General features: G+C 52.1%; 1 protein-coding gene across 2 annotated transcripts; it reads right to left on the bottom strand.

Moving 5' to 3' along the window:
• Positions 1–1,307: 1,307 nt before the first annotated feature.
• LOC118233237 (coiled-coil domain-containing protein 40-like) lies at positions 1,308–15,701 on the bottom strand. 2 transcript variants are annotated; one of them, XM_035428715.1, is made up of 17 exons: positions 14,562–15,700; positions 13,304–13,574; positions 12,789–12,872; positions 12,075–12,294; positions 11,504–11,661; positions 10,417–10,539; positions 10,097–10,218; positions 8,966–9,209; positions 7,876–8,058; positions 7,417–7,656; positions 6,887–7,100; positions 5,222–5,391; positions 4,081–4,172; positions 3,790–3,910; positions 2,739–2,927; positions 2,371–2,529; positions 1,308–1,757 (listed from the first exon to the last, which is right to left on the bottom strand). In XM_035428715.1, the coding sequence occupies exons 1-17, from the start codon at positions 14,576–14,578 to the stop codon at positions 1,500–1,502; spliced, it is 2,865 nt and encodes a 954-aa protein (XP_035284606.1). In that variant the 5' UTR covers positions 14,579–15,700; the 3' UTR covers positions 1,308–1,499. The 2 variants fall into 2 exon arrangements, with proteins under 2 accessions (XP_035284606.1, XP_035284607.1); XM_035428716.1 differs by lacking the exon at positions 2,371–2,529 and having other exon boundaries at positions 14,562–15,701.
• Between the last annotated feature and the right edge of the window lie 1,414 nt (positions 15,702–17,115).

Genomic DNA, 17,115 nt, shown 5'->3' with positions numbered 1-17,115 from the left:
AGTGAAATCTTTGAGCAGGTCAGTCAACGATGGATGCGCGGGCATCCCAGAATTGCGCCTTGGGTCAAAGCCATAGCTGGGAATCCCTTATTGACCACAGCACCTCGACCAATCGGACGAATCACAGGAATCATTCATTCCAGGCATTTAGAGCAGAAGCATGTCTGCCGGTTACAGGTATATTTCAGTTTGAGCTCTGGGGCTCTGGGGCTCTGGGGCTCTGGGGCTCTGAGGCTCTGGGGCTCTGGGGCTCTGGCGCTCTGGGGCTCTGAGGCTCTGGGGCTCTGGGGCTCTGGGGCTCTGAGGCTCTGGGGCTCTGGGGCTCTGGGGCTGTGGGGCTCTGAGGCTCTGGGGCTCTGGGGCTCTGAGGCTCTGAGGCTCTGGGGCTCTGAGGCTCTGGGGCTCTGGGGCTCTGGGGCTCTGAGGCTCTGGGGCTCTGGGGCTCTGAGGCTCTGGGGCTCTGGGGCTCTGGGGCTCTGGGGCTCTGGGGGCTCTGGGGCTCTGAGGCTCTGAGGCTCTGGGACTCTGGGGCTCTGGGGCTCTGAGGCTCTGGGGCTCTGGGGCTCTGTGGCTCTGGGGCTCTGAGGCTCTGGGGCTCTGGGGCTCTGGGGCTCTGGGGCTCTGAGGCTCTGAGGCTCTGGGGCTCTGGCGCTCTGGGGCTCTGGGGCTCTGGGGCTGGGGGGCTCTGGGACTCTGGGGCTCTGGGGCTCTGGGGAACGGGCATCATATTGAGTAGACGTTGATCGGTCGGCAGGTTTGTGTTATTAGTCTTCTGGATTCCGTCGCTGTGGTTACAGATCAAGAAACACCTTAGTGCCTCTGTCTTAAACCCCCGCCCCCCCCCCCCGCCCCCCCCCCCCCCCCCCCGCCCCTCGCGAGAGACAGAGAGCTCTTATTATACACCTAACCCTAACCCTAACCTGGCCGAGTCGGGAGAAAAATGACCACTAAACCGTTGGTGAAGTGAGTAATTACCACGGCTCATATGGTGACCTGTTCCACCCCTGGGGTCCTGAAGTGTGGATTAACGACCATCGAGCAGATCAGTGGGCATTAATTCGAAGGCAGATAGCCTTGTTAGCTGGGTTTAAGTGTCTTGTGGACGTCCATTACAAAGAGATTCAGAGAGTTTGTGAAAAGCTCAAACTGATTGAAATGTAATTTCAGAGAGTACTGGAGATTTGCACCCCTAGAGGAAAACAAGACACAACACGAGAGGACATTATTTTTGGATCCTTTCAGTTTATTTTTTATTTATTTAATAAAACTACCCACCATGCTGTCATCAGCCATGTCAGTGAAGGCTCACAAAACTAGCAAATAACTTTCTGAATTTTTTATTAATTACTTTTTTTTTAGCAAATAATGTTCAAAAATTTTGCCATCTGAGCCCCCAGTCAAAGGCCTGGCCCCCCTGCAGTCAGCAGGTGGGGAGAGGAAGTGATGTCAGGAGCGGGGGGCGGGGTCGAGTGCACAGCAGGTGGGGAGAGGAAGTGATGTCAGGAGCGGGGGGCGGGGTCGAGGAGCTCCCGGCGGGAGGCGAAGGCCAGGGTGAGGAGGTGCAGCGCCCCCCGGTGTTCGGGGCAGTTCTGGTAGACGCACTGCAGGATGGAGTCCACCGCCTGCAGGTGGGCACTCAGGCGCTGGGCGGTGGAGCCCGGGGCTGTCCCGCCCACGCACACGGACCGGTACCGCCCGTCCCGAACCGCCTGCAGGTGCCGGACACGCCCCTGCAGCGTGATCAACCGGGACCGGTTCTGTGGGAGGGGGGGGGGAGGGGGGCGGGATTGGATGAAAGCCTTCATGTAAATCTTTGCTCAGGGCATGAGGGAATCATGGGAGTTGGAGAATGTGTTAGGAGTCCTCGTAAAAGAGGACCAGTCTGAAGCCCGACTGATGGGATAGTTTTACCCGAGGAGGTCCTGGAACGTATTTTTACTTATGTGGGAAAGTTCCAGCAGAGTAGCTCAGTGTGAGAGAGTAGCTCAGTGAGAGAGTAGCTCAGTGTGAGAGTAGCTCAGTGAGAGAGTAGGTCAGAGAGAGAGCAGCTCAGTGTGAGAGTAGGTCAGAGAGAGAGCAGCTCAGTGAGAGAGTAGCTCAGTGTGAGAGTAGCTCAGTGAGAGAGTAGGTCAGAGAGAGAGCAGCTCAGTGTGAGAGTAGGTCAGAGAGAGAGTAGCTCAGTGAGAGAGTAGCTCAGTGAGAGAGTAGCTCAGTGTGAGAGAGTAGCTCAGTGAGAGAGTAGGTCAGAGAGAGAGCAGCTCAGTGAGAGAGAGAAGCTCAGTGAGAGAGTAGCCCAGTGTGAGAGTAGCTCAGTGAGAGAGAGCAGCTCAGTTTATGACAGCAGGAGTCTGTACTGTGCAGCATGCAGACCTTCTCCTTGGCGTCCTGCAGGCTGCGCAGTTCTGTGTCCACCGTGTCACAGGTGCTGCGCAGCTCGGCCAGCTGCTTCTGCTTCTGGGACAGGGTGGAGCGCAGCCCCCTCTGTGTGTCCTGCAGCTCCACGACCACACCCTCACACTCCTTACACTTCTACACACACACAGGGGAGAGCACGCTGAGTGTGTGTGTAATCACACCCTCACACTCCTTACACTTCTACACACACACAGGGGAGAGCACGCTGAGTGTGTGTGTGTGTGTATGCGCAGTCTGTGTGTGTGTGTGTGTGTGTGTGTGTGTGTGTGTGTGTGTGTGTATGCGCAGTCTGTGTGTGTGTGTGTGCGCGCGCAGGCACTCACCTTCTGGCAGTCCTGTATCTTCCTGCGCAGGCCCTGCAGGACGCTGTGGGACTCAGTGTGGGCGGGGCGGGTCCGGGCGGACCGGGCCTGGGTCTCACAGTGCATCTCTATGGCCTCCCGCCTAGCAACCGCCGCATCCAGCTCCCTTAGCAACCGGGCCTGCTGCTTCATCAACTGATCGTACCGCACCTGTGCAAATACACCTGTGCATATCACACCTGTGCAAACACACCTGCGCATATCACACCTGTATAAACACACCTGTGCAAACACACCTGCGCATATCACACCTGTATAAACACACCTGTGCAAACATACCTGTGCATATCACACCTGTGCAAACACACCTGCGCATATCACACCAGTGAATATCACACCTGTACAATCACACCTGTGCATATCACACCTGTGCAAACACACCTGTGCATGTCACACCTGCACAATCACACCTGCGCATATCACACCTGTATAAACACACCTGTGCAAACACACCTGCGCATATCACACCTGTGCAAACACACCTGTGCATGTCACACCTGTGCATATCACACCTGCACAATCACACCTGTGCATATCACACCTGTGCAAACACACTTGTGCATATCACACCTGTACAAACACACCTGCGCATATCACACCTGTACAATCACACCTGTGCATATCACACCTGTGCAAACACACTTGTGCTTATCACACCTGTACATATCATACCTGTGCATATCACATGCGTTGGACAGACATCACATACTACATGAGCATATTGTGTGCAAGCAGATGAAGTGTATGGAGTTGTGTGAGATAGTGTGTGTGTGTTTCATGTGTGTATGTGTCTGTGTGTGTGTATGTGTATTTGTGTGTGTGTGTGTGTGTTTAATATGTGTGTGTGTGTATGTATGTGTGTGAGCGTGTGTGTGTGTGTGTGTGTGAGTGTGTGTGTGTGAGTGTGTGTGAGTGTGTGTGTGTGTGAGTGTGTGTGAGTGTGTGTGTGTGAGTGTGTGTGTGAGTGTGTGTGTGTGTGTGTGTGAGAGTGTGTGTGCCTGCAGAGGCCCACCTCCATGCGGTGAATCTCAGACTTGAGGAAGCGGACGTCTCCCTGTCCCATCTCCTCCCTGACTGCCAGCTGAGTCTCCTTCACCAGCTGCGTCTTCTTCTCCCACAGGAGCACCTGCCGCCTGACCGAGAGAGAGGTCACACACACACACACACACACACTTTCTCACTCACACACACACACACACACACACTTTCTCACTCACACACACACACACACACACTTTCTCATTCACACACACATACACACACACACACTTTCTCACTCACACACACACACACACACACTTACTCGGCCTCCAGTAGGCTGTTGAGGAGCATGTCCTTCTCTTCTTGGATCCTCTCCAGATTCATCTGCAATTCAATGGCCTCCCTTTCTGAATCCTGACGCGCACACACACACACAGACACACATACAATCAACAAGGCATCTCCTATATACTCCAATCACCTACTTCAGAATCTGACAGGAGTGAGTGGGAACGCTGTGGCTCTGCAGGAGTGAGTGGGAACGCTGTGGCTCTGTGCAGGAGTGAGAGGGAACGCTGTGGCTCTGTGCAGGAGGGGATGGGAACGCTGTGGATCTGTGCAGGAGTGAGTGGGAACGCTGTGGCTCTGTGCAGGAGTGAGAGGGAACGCTGTGGCTCTGTGCAGGAGTGAGTGGGAACGCTGTGGCTCTGCAGGAGTGAGAGGGAATGCTGTGGATCTGTGCAGGAGTGAGAGGGAACGCTGTGGCTCTGTGCAGGAGGGGATGGGAACGCTGTGGCTCTGTGCAGGAGGGGATGGGAACGCTGTGGCTCTGTGCAGGAGTGAGTGGGAACGCTGTGGCTCTGCAGGAGTGAGTGGGAACGCTGTGGCTCTGCAGGAGTGAGAGGGAACGCTGTGGCTCTGTGCAGGAGGGGATGGGAACGCTGTGGATCTGTGCAGGAGTGAGTGGGAACGCTGTGGCTCTGTGCAGGAGTGAGAGGGAACGCTGTGGCTCTGTGCAGGAGTGAGTGGGAACGCTGTGGCTCTGCAGGAGTGAGAGGGAACGCTGTGGCTCTGTGCAGGAGTGAGTGGGAACGCTGTGGCTCTGCAGGAGTGAGTGGGAACGCTGTGGCTCTGCAGGAGTGAGTGGGAACGCTGTGGCTCTGTGCAGGAGTGAGTGGGAACGCTGTGGCTCTGTGCAGGAGTGAGTGGGAACGCTGTGGCTCTGCAGGAGTGAGTGGGAACGCTGTGGCTCTGCAGGAGTGAGTGGGAACGCTGTGGCTCTGCAGGAGTGAGTGGGAACGCTGTGGCTCTGTGCAGGAGTGAGTGGGAACGCTGTGGCTCTACAGGAGTGAGTGGGAACGCTGTGGCTCTGCAGGAGTGAGAGGGAACGCTGTGGCTCTGTGCAGGAGTGAGTGGGAACGCTGTGGCTCTGCAGGAGTGAGTGGGAACGCTGTGGCTCTGACCTTCAGCCTGCTGATGAAGTCGCTCTCCATGAGGCAGTTGCGGTGCTCCAGGGCTTCGCTCTGCTGGCTGTTCTTGCTGAGCAGGCCGTTGAGCTTCACGATGTCCAGCATCAGGCCGTTCATGTGCCTCTCCACCTCCGCCTGCTCCCTGCGCTCCTGCTGGATCTCACCTGCGCACCAGGTAGGGCACAGACACTCAGCCACCCGCACGCATGTGCACAGCTGTACAGGGCTACGGGGATGAGAGGCAGGGGCTGCGTCCCAAATCACTCTCTATTCCCTATATAGTGCACTACTTTTGGCATCAGCCATTTTGTAGTGTGTCCCATCTGAGAAACAAAATTGTAGCACACTATATAGTGAACGACTTCCGCCCCACAATGCACTGCAAATGTAGGGTACAAGCTATGTACACTATCCGGAAGCCCAACTTCCCACAATACACTGCGGTAGGGCTTTACGGTTTCTTTCAACAAAGATGGTGTTTGGAAAAAGCGAGCGGTAGCTACTTGTATAAATGCAAGTTGTCCATAGTTATGTCAAATCATGAATTATATTTGCATATTTTATACAAAAAAGTCACCAGTTTTCGTCAGAGTGCCCAGTGTAACGTTAACGGTTTTTCTCCGGAGAGCTGCCTGCTAGCTGAGAAGCTAGCTAATCTCGGCAGCAGTGCAACTATTTTTTACAGTCTCTGAGTGCAACTCAAGCAAAACGTCATTTTTGGTCCCTGATAAAAGATGATTTTTGAACAGTATATTGCTATACATTTGGTCGATGCCAATGTTAATGAATATGTAACCGAGAATTTCATATATACACGTAAAGATTACGTTCAAAAATATTTTATCAGGGACCAAAGACGTCACTTTCTCGCCACATCAATAACGAACGCAATTTCCATTATGGGGGGAGGCGGGGCTACAGGGAGAGAGGTGGGGCTACAGGAAAGAGAGGCGGGGCTACGGGGAGAGAGGCAGGGCTACATGGAGAGAGGCAGGGCTACAGGGAGAGAGGCAGGGCTACAGGGAGAGATGCGGGGCTACAGGGAAGAGAGGCGGGGCTACAGGGAGAGAGGCAGGGCTACGGGGAGGGGAGGCAGGGCTACAGGGAAGAGAGGCGGGGCTACAGGGAGAGAGGCAGGGCTACAGGGAAGAGAGGCGGGGCTACATGGAGAGAGGCAGGGCTACAGGGAGAGAGGCAGGGCTACAGGGAGAGAGGCAGGGCTACAGGGAGAGAGGCAGGGCTACAGGGAGGGGAGGCAGGGCTACAGGGAGAGAGGCAGGGCTACGGGGAGGGGAGGTGGGGCTACATGGAGAGAGGCAGGGCTACATGGAGAGAGGCAGGGCTACAGGGAGAGAGGCAGGGCTACAGGGAGAGAGGCAGGGCTACGGGGAGGGGAGGCAGGGCTACAGGGAAGAGAGGCGGGGCTACAGGGAGAGAGGCAGGGCTACAGGGAAGAGAGGCGGGGCTACATGGAGAGAGGCAGGGCTACAGGGAGAGAGGCAGGGCTACAGGGAGAGAGGCAGGGCTACGGGGAGGGGAGGCGGGGCTACAGGGAGAGAGGCAGGGCTACAGGGAAGAGAGGCGGGGCTACAGGGAGAGGCGGGGCTACGAGGAAGAGAGGCGGGGTTACAGGGAGAGAGGCGGGGCTGAAGTACAGACCCTCAGTGTGCACTTTCTTCTGCTGCAGGATGGTGAGCTTCCCCTGCAGGGTCAGCAGGGCGGCGCTCTGGGTCTGCCTGTCCTGGTTGAGTTTAACCAGCTCCTCCTGCTGGCGGAGCCAGGACTGCTGCTGGCCCTGGATCTCCGCCTCCATCTCCTCCAGCTCCTTACGCAGCTTATGCACACGAATCTCCAGCCCACCCACGTCCTCGTGCTGCACACACGTACACATACACACACACATACACACACAAACACACACACACGTACACATACACACACATACACACACAAACACACACACACGTACACATACACACACACATACACACACAAACACACACACACGTACACATACACACACATACACACACATATACACACACACGTACACACGTGAGGAAATATACAGACATGCTAAACTCTAAGCACACCTGTGTGGCTTAAGTAGGCAGTTGTGTGCTACATGCGCTAACCGTTCGCCCACGTGCTAACCATACTGGCAGTGCCCGCACCAGCGCGATGCCCACCTTGGTGCACATATCCTCGATCTTCTTGTTGTAGTTGCCGATGGCGAACTGCTTGCGCTCGATGATGATGTCCTGCTTGCTGATCTCGGCCTCGCTGTGGGCCAGCAGCTCCTGCTGATGGGCCATCTCCTTCTGAAGCTCCGCCCACACGCGGGACAGAGACTCCGCCCGCAGCTTCACCTCCGTGCTCTCTAGCGTCACCTGAGCGATGTCATCCTCCAGCAGGGCCACCTGGAGCTCCTGCACACACACACACACGCGCACACACACACAGACACCTTTTTTAATTGAGGCCTTGTGCAGCCTTTGTTGATTAACTTGTGAAATGCAAAAAAGACTTCTCCAGGTAATAAAATTAATTTTTTGAACCGTGCCTAATGGTGCCATGTGAGAGATCCATTTGATTAAATCAGTCCCTAACCCTCCACCTCTTCTTCTCTCCTCCTCTGTCTCACTCACCCTCTCCTTCTTCTGGGTGGCGATCTTCTCCACCTGCTGGCGGGAGTACTTGGCGGCCTGTCCGTGTGACAGCTGCTCCTGCATCTTGCCCATGATCTTCTCCTCCAGCTCCCGGCGAACGCCGACCTCGCGGTCTATCAGCGCCCGGAGCGCCGCAGCCTCCGCCCGCCGCGCCGCGCAGTCCTGCCGGGAACGCCGTTAAACACGCGCTGAACACGCCCTCAACACGCACTGAACATGCCCTCAACACGCGCTGAACACACCCTCAACACGCGCTGAACACGCCCTCAACACACCCTCAACACGCCCTCAACACGCACTGAACACGCCCTCAACACGCGCTGAACACGCCCTCAACACGCGCTGAACACGCCCTCAACACGCCCTCAACACAGCCTCAACATGCAATGAACACGCCCTCAACACACCCTCAACACACCCTCAACACGCCCTCAACACGCCCTGAACACGCACTGAACACTCCCTCAACACGCCCGCAACACGCACTGAACACGCCCTCAACACGCCCTCAACACACCCTCAACACGCACTGAACACGCCCTCAACACACCCTCAACACGCGCTGAACACGCCCTCAACACGCACTGAACACACCCTCAACACGCGCTGAACACGCCCTCAACACGCCCTCAACACGCACTGAACACGCCCTCAAAACGCACTGAACACACCCTCAACACGCACTGAACACGCCCTCAACACGCACTGAACACGCACTGAACACACCCTCAACACGCACTCAACACGCCCTCAACACACACTGAACACGCCCTCAACACACCCTCAACACGCCCTCAACACGCACTGAACACGCCCAAAACACGCGCTGAACACGCCCTCAACACGCACTGAACACGCCCTCAACACGCACTGAACACGCACTGAACACGCCCTCAACACGCACTGAACACACCCTCAACACACCCTCAACACGCCCTCAACACGCACTGAATACGCCCTCAACACGCGCTGAACACGCCCTCAACACGCACTGAGCTGTGAGGAAAGGGGGAGGGTCTATTAGGAAAGGGGGAGGAGCTATGGGGCCTGTGTGTGGGAGGGGCCTCACCACTGTGACCTGCTCCAGCATGTGCTCGCTCTCCTGCAGCATGCGTGTGTAGGTGGCGTGTTGGGCCAACAGCGCCTCCTCCTGGGTCTTGCTGCGCGCAATGAGCTTACGGGACGTCCCGCAGTCCAGACGGGCCGAGTTCAACGCCACCGTCAGCTGCTCGTTCTGCTCCTCCTCCTGCCCTATGGACTTCCGGAAACCTTCGATCTCCGTGTCCAGAGCCCGGGCCTGGTCCCGTGCCACCCTGTACCGCAAGCAGTGCACAAAAACACCCTCACACGTCAGCCAATGCTAACATGCTAACACACACACACACACCCTCACACGTTAGCCAACGCTAACATGCTAACACACACAAACCAACACAAACACACCCTCACACATTAGTCAACTCTAACACACACAAACCGACACTAACACACCCTCACACGTTAGCCAATGCTAACACGCTCACACACACAAACTGACACAAACACACCCTCACATGTTAGTCAGTGTTAACACGCTAACACACACAAACCGACACAAACACACCCTCACACACTAACCAACTCTGACACGCTCACAGTGTGTAGTGTATATAGTGTATACTCTAGTGTGAAGAGTGTATATTGTAGTGTGTATAGTGTATACTGTAGTGAGTAGAGTGTAGTGTGTATAGTGTATACTATAGTGAGTAGAGTGTATACTGTAGTGTGTGTAGTGTGTATTGTAGTGTGAATAGTGTATACTGTAGTGTGTAGAGTGTATTGTAGTGTGAATAGCGTATACTGTAGTGAGTATATTGTAGTGTGTGTAGTGTATACTGTAGTGTGTGGACTGTATACTGTAGTGTGTATCATGTATACTGTAGTGTATACTGCAGTGAGTATATTGCAGTGTGTGTAGTGTATACTGTAGTGTGTAGACTGTATACTGTAGTATGTGTAGTGTGTATTGTAGTGTGAATAGTGTATACTGTAGTGAGTATATTGTAGTGTGTAGTGTATACTGTAGTGTGTGTAGTGTATACTGTAGTGAGTATATTGCAGTGTGTGTAGTGTATACTATAGTGTTTAGACTGTATACTGTAGTATGTGTAGTGTGTATTGTAGTGTGAATAGTGTATTGAGTGTATAGTGTGTAATTCACCGTAGCGCATCCAGCATGGCGTTGTACGCCTCGTCGCGGCGCCGAACTCCCAGCAGGCTGATGTTCCACTGCTGTAGAAGCTGCTTCTGCTCGACCAGCAGAGCATCCAGCTCCATCTGAGCCTGGAGGACAGATTACACGCTCACAATATACTGGGATCAGTTACACAGAAACCCAAGGCCCCATTGCACCCCAACACTGTACTGGGATTAGTTACAAAGGAATTACACCCCAACACTGTACTAAGATCAGTTACACATAGATTACACGCTAACACTGTACTGGGATCAGTGACTCAGGGGTTACACGCTAACCCCTACCTCAGACAGGCCCTCCTGGGCCACCTGCGTCTCCATGGCCTGTGCGGATGCACGCGCGTTGTACAGTGCGGTCTGCTCCTGCAGCCGCTCCAGCTTCTGCGTCAGCCGGTCCACGTACAGGTCCTGAGGGGCGGGACAGGAGCTCGGGTCACCACCCCCAAAATCACCCAAGCCCCACGATCACGCTTCCCGCTCTGCTGCTATCATCCAGCACATCGCGCTTCCTCCTCAGACACGTCAGGGTTCCAGGGAACCGCACGGCGGGAGAATCTGACCCCCGTCTGCGGCCCAGTTCAGGCCAAAGAGCCGCGACACGACGAAACCATTTTAGAGTGGCAGAGAGGAGGTGCGGCAGTGTGCGCGGCCCTCTCAGAGCGCCCGACGCAGAGAGGAGGTGCGGCAGTGTGCACGGCCCTCTCAGAGCGCCCGACGCAGAGAGGAGGTGCGGCAGTGTGCGCGGCCCTCTCAGAGCGCCCGACGCAGAGAGGAGGTGCGGCAGTGTGCGCGGCCCTCTCAGAGCGCCCGACGCAGAGAGGAGGTGCGGCAGTGTGCACGGCCCTCTCAGAGCGCCCGATGCAGAGAGGAGGTGCAGCAGTGTGCACGGCCCTCTCAGAGCGCCTGACGCAGGCGCTCGCTGTCGCAGGCGAAGATTTAGCTGTTGCAGCCTGTCGTGTCGCGAACCTTTGGTCTGAACCGGGCTGAAGCCAGCGTGACTCTGGCAGTGCCCATCAGCCACTGCGTTTTAAACGTGAGCCAGACAGCTGGCGGCTCGCAGGGCGCAAGGATGAAAAGAAGACTACATGTTAGGATGGAGGGAGAAATTATCCTAACTTTTCTCATTTTGAAAGATAAATAAAGGGCGTGAGGGACGTACTGTTACGGGGCCATTTTAATAGAACAGTAACATCTCAGTTGCCATATAAACAGTTCATTCGGAATATTGTTTTATTCGGAACCATGGCAATGACCGGAATATTGTGGTCATGTAAACGTACTGCTACAGCAAGCTCTCATGCAAATCTCCAGATCGTCCTGAGATATGTTGCATCTTGTGCTTGGGGGGACTCTGGCGCCCCCTGCTGCCTACCTGCGTGTTCTTCTCCTGCGCGGCGCGGTTCTTCTCCACCTGGGCCTTGCGCGTGCAGGTCTGCGTGGTTGCCAGGTCAGAGCACATGTCCTCGCTGGCCCCGTGCAGGTAGAGCAGACGCAGGGCCATGGTGTCCACCTCCGCCTGCATCTGGGACACTGTGGAGGGGGGGGAGTCACAGAGGGGTCTGCTTGTATGGAGCGGCATGGTCAAAGGGGGGGTGTGGTCATTTGGGGACGTGGTCACATATGGGCAGCATCACAGGACAGAGATGCACAGTCTCCTCTAGGTGGCAGTGTAGTATAAAGGGTAAGGACACTGCCATTGTCAATTAGAGCAATGTACATAACCTAATTGCTTCAGTTCTATCCTGCTGTATAAATGGACACAATGTAAATGCTATGTAAAAAGTTGTGTCTGTTAAATGCACTGTTTATTTTTTCATACATACTTTTTTTAACACTGATTTGAACAGCTGGATATTTTACTGATTGATGTGAAGCACTGGAAATGCCACCGCCTGGGACTCAAACCTGCAACCTCTGAGGGATATAAGCCCTTTGGGTCTTACCCTGCGCCCACAGCTGTTTGTTCTGGGCCACAGTGGCGCGGTAGTCGCGGCGGACGTCCTCCAGCCGGTCCTGAGCCTTCTGGCGCTGCGAGGACGTGGCAGCGTTGGCCTTGTTCTGCCCCTGCAGCCTGGCGTCCACCCGCCCGAGCTCCTCCTGCACCTTATACAGGGCCGTGCCCACCTCCACACGCCCGTCACCCTCCGCCCGCTCCATGGACCGCTGGGGGGGCGGGGGGGTGAGGGGGGGCAGTGTTACACCAAGCAGAGCTCCCAATCTGCACAGACGTGCCGAAGCAGAGCTCGCTGCCCCTTTAAGAAGAGCCTGAGAGGTACTAGCTACTTTACTACCTGGGAGCCTTTGGATGCTTTTTTGGGTTTTCTGTCACAAGGATTTGAAGCCAAGTTAACAGTCTGAAAGGGGAGAGAGAGGGAGAGAGAAAGATAGAGAAGAGGGAGAGAGAGAAAAGAGAGAGGGAGAGAAAGAGGGAGAGGAAGAGAGAGCGAGAAAGATGGACAGATGTGAGTGAAAGATAGAGAGACAGAAGGAGAGAGAGAGAGAGACAGTGAGAAGAGAGAAAGAGGGAGAGAGGGAGTGAGGGAGAGACAGAGAGAAAGAAGGAGAGGAAGAGAGGGAGAGAGTGAAAGATAGACAGAAAGAGGGAAGGAAGGAGAGAGAGATGGAGAGAGAGGGAGGGAGAAAGAGAGAGGGCATACCAGCTCACGCAGCTCATTCTCCAGCCTCTCCAGCTGTTTCTCCAGATGAGTCTTCAGTGCGGCCTGGAAGCCTTTCATCAGAGGCTGTGGGAACATGAGTGAGAGGTGTTAGGGTTAGGGCTGTGGGAACATGAGTGAGAGGTGTTAGGGTTAGGGCTGTGGGAACATGAGTGAGAGGTGTTAGGGTTAGGGCTGTGGGAACATGAGTGAGAGGTGTTAGGGTTAGGGTTGTGGGAGCGTGCGAGAGGTGTTAGGGCGGAGTTAGGTGTTAGGGCGGAGTCAACGCAGCGGGCAGCGGAGGGGAGAAACGGGGAGAGACAGAGAAAGGGAGAGAGATGCAAGGGAAAGTTGGGCGACAGAGAGAGGGGTGATAGTGGGGATGAGAAAAACTACAGTAAAGAGAAAAGGAGGGGAAGGTGGATAAAGAGGAGGATGCTGGAAGGAGAGAAATGTAGTGTTACGACAAGTGAGAGGGAAGAAAGTGAAAGATGGAGAGGGAGAGTGATATTACTCACATGCTCAGGGTCCAGCACGAGCAGTTCCTCCTCCATGTCTCCCACCATTTCATCTCTCCTCTCCCCGACGGCACCCTCCTTCGTTTCTGCGACCACGTCCTCGTCCGTCTCCTGGGTCACGGCCCGATCGCTCTCTCCGTTCCCCGCGCCCTCCGCGCCCTCTCCGTTCTCCCCGCTCCCTCCATCCTCCGGATCCCCCCCGCTCTCGGCTGGCTGGTCTGCCTCCGAGACGGCTCCGGAAGTTTCCGGCTCATCTTGGCTAGGGCTGATACTACAGACATTTCAGCCACTTTAATTATGTGTAATTAAATGGGCTGCGTTTATACTGAGCCTTTCACCTCGTTACAGCGAAGGAGGGGAACTCGCCTCAAACCCCACCGATTGTCTAGCCCCCACCTGGGTGATGTCCGGCGGCCATTTTGTGCCAGAACAGTCAGCACACATTAGGTCAGGTGGAGAGGGAAACATTTACATTTATCCAAATAAACCAGGGAATAATTAGGTGGCCATTTACGACACCAAGTAGGGTGTTTGGCCCATGCACACCCCTACGAAAAGTGCCATGGGATCTGTTACGTGCCTACATGGATCTTAAACTGCTGCAGTGAGTCAGGAACATACATCATACAGCTAACGTTAGTTAGCCTGCAAAACTGAAGATCACATTACAGGGATATTCAAAGCTAGCAGTTTAACGAACTGAAAACTGCACATGGGTAAACGTGATTTAGTTTTAACTAACACCTGGCTAGCTAACTTGTAAAAATAGTTCACGATCGCTAACTTAGAAACCCCGTAGCTTACAAAAGCTAGTTAAGCATTTAGCTAGCCAAATTGCCAGCTGGGTATGCTTTTATGTAAGACATCGTTTGACATCATGTGTGGGCTATTTAAATCTCATAGATCAGCAGACGACTGACTTTTGGTTGCCAGCAAAGGCGACAGGCGTGCTAGCTATCAGAAGACGAGCGAACAGTCCTCAGCACACAAACTAATTTCAGGTGAAGCTGACCGCTAACTCCCAGTTAGCAAAGCAACTGCCGAATTAGGCCTAGCCAGTATCTCCGTGACTGAAGTTGCGTCGAAAATGAACTAAAAACTACAAAAGTAACGTTACATGGATAGGTTCCAAGGACCAGACGGTAGCATGACTTCTAAAACTACCGAGCTTGTTTATTTAAAAAATGTAATCTCCCGTTACAGTATTGTTCAGTATAGCTCGCCAATAAAATAAAGGCTAACTGCTAATCAATCCTACCTGCCAGTATCGTCCATACTCAGCTTCAAGCTACCGAGGTAGTGTCCAAAAATATATTTCGTTGAGAAAAACTGAAGTGATCAGCAAGTGAAGACTTGTTTCTGTGAGAATGTGAACTAAAAATGGAATATTTATAATGCCATAATTCCAAAAGTGCTGTTGCCTAACAGAACCCGGCGTTAAGACGCACACAATTGGTCACTTTATGAAGGATTTACTTGTGACGCCTTTACACAAAATCAAGATCCTCAAGTTACGGTCAAATCGGCGTCCATCTAATTCCACTCGAAGAGTATTGTACATTATTATTGCCTATGAAAAGTATCTGGGGATTTTCCTTGAATAGATATATAAATAATCAATTAAGGCAGGTTAAACTTAAAACCATATATCCTCAGCCAAAACACACTTAACCAAATTGGTATGCGCTTCAAATTAAAGAATGGCACGATGGACGCTATGGACCACATTCTTGGCACGTAATAAAGCACTATTCAGAATCTATACGCTTCCCAGTTCCCTGCATTCTTTCGTGTCACCAGTTCGTCCTTTTACGATTTTAATGATGTGGGATCTGTTTCACTCGTCAGGAGTCATATCAAACCGTTATAGCCACCGTTTGCTGGGGGCAACGGGAAGGATGCGTGATGTAGTGGCATGTTGTACAAATACGTGAAATGAATATGAGAATTTAGAGTGAACGGAAGGGGACGAAGAAGATGTAGTTGAGTAATCCCTTACTCTTGAATGGTAACTTTTGGAGACCCATAAATTGTGTTCAGTGGCATGTTCATTGACTAATGCCATATTGTTGTTGATGGAAGATTCTTGTGACATGGCAGTAGAGAGCAGCTGATGTTTAGTTTGTGGTGGCAGAATTGTTGGAGAAATAATAAGACATAAATAAACCTGCAACACAATGCATGATTGGTTCTATATTGTGTGGTCATGTCATTTTTCAAAAACGTATTCTTTATTTAACCAGGTGAAATACCCCGTTGCAATTGACTTCACTTTATTATATAAGGAATCAGAGAAATGCATATACAAACATACGAACTTAGCAGAAGGCATACCCGCTATGGGGCGACATAGCTCAGGAGGTAAGACCGATTGTCTGGCAGTTGGAGGGTTGTAGGTTCAAACCCCGCCCTGGGCATGTCGAAGTGTCCTTGAGCAAGACACCTAACCCCTAACCCCGAACTGCTGAGAGGCATCAATTGTAAAGCGCTTTGAATAAAAGCGCTATATAAATGCAGTCCATTACCTGCCATAACTAATAGCAACTGGTTCCTAATCAAATGAACTGAAGTAGAAACTAACTCGTAGATTACATGCAAAAATATGAACTATTGTAGTATTACATATGTATAACTAAAATCTACCCATAAATGTATGATACACTATAAAGTGCATTAATGTGGACAATGACGCAGTTTTTGTTCTTTTGGCTCTATCTACCACATTGGATTTAACGTGAAACAATGAATGTGAGGTTAACGTGCAGAATGTCAGCTTTAATTTGAGGTATTTACATCTATATCGGGTGATCCGTGTTGGAATTACAGCCTTAATTATACATAGTCCCCCCAAGTTGTGTAAGTCGCTCTGGATAACAGCGTCTGCTAAATGCCTGTAATGTAAGGTAGTACTTGGTTGCAAATACAAAGCATAGAATGAATGCCTGAAATCTGTGACCCAGATTCTGGGTCTTCAGCTCCTGCTTGTTTAGGGGGCTTTTTGACTTCAGTATTGTCTTTAGCAAGTGAAACACATGTTCAGTTGGATTCAGCGTGCTGGAGTGCAGAGCCAAAACAAATAAAATTCCGTCACTGTCTAAATATGTACTGCCCTGCATATATAATTTAAAATAAGTTAACAAGTTAATTCGTTATTAAAATGAGGATACTGAATGTGAGGTAACGATGCATTCTGTGTATCTTGCTGTTAGTAGTGCTTATACACGCAGTAATAATATAGGCCTATTGTTCCACAACAGAAGGTTGTGCTTAGTGCGAAAGTTGTTGTTGAGCTGTCAAGTCGCGCATGTGAGGTCGTAAAATGACGTCCCAATTCTTTAAAACGGGAGGTTACTTAGCACTGCGCATGTATGTGGGTGGGAGTATGTGAGCAAAACAATCACAGTATACACGCCAAGTAAGCGCTGCCCTACAAACACACTACGTAATGGCAACGTTGCACTTTGGTCATAATTTGGTAAATCGCAACATTACCAACAGGTGACGTTGTGACAACATTCCTCTATGGTCGCAAAATAACCAGTCCTCATGGAGGCTGTTCTGCAACGTTGCAGTAACGTTATAGAATTACGTAAATACGATGTATTTTAATAACGTAACAATTACGTTATATCACAATCCACATCCTTACTTCATTTGAAACGTTACTGGTAGGTTGTCAGAACGTTTGCAAATGACGTATTGGTTTACATTAAAATATCTATCTGTCTGTTTGTCTGCGCGTTTACGCTTGGACCATTAACACGTTATATCCAATGCAGGGTTTATTTATTTATTTATTTATTTATTTATTT

This window comes from Anguilla anguilla, chromosome 8 (assembly GCF_013347855.1).
Source record: "Anguilla anguilla isolate fAngAng1 chromosome 8, fAngAng1.pri, whole genome shotgun sequence".
Lineage (NCBI taxonomy): Eukaryota > Metazoa > Chordata > Actinopteri > Anguilliformes > Anguillidae > Anguilla > Anguilla anguilla.
This window is presented reverse-complemented; position numbering and strand designations above follow the sequence as displayed.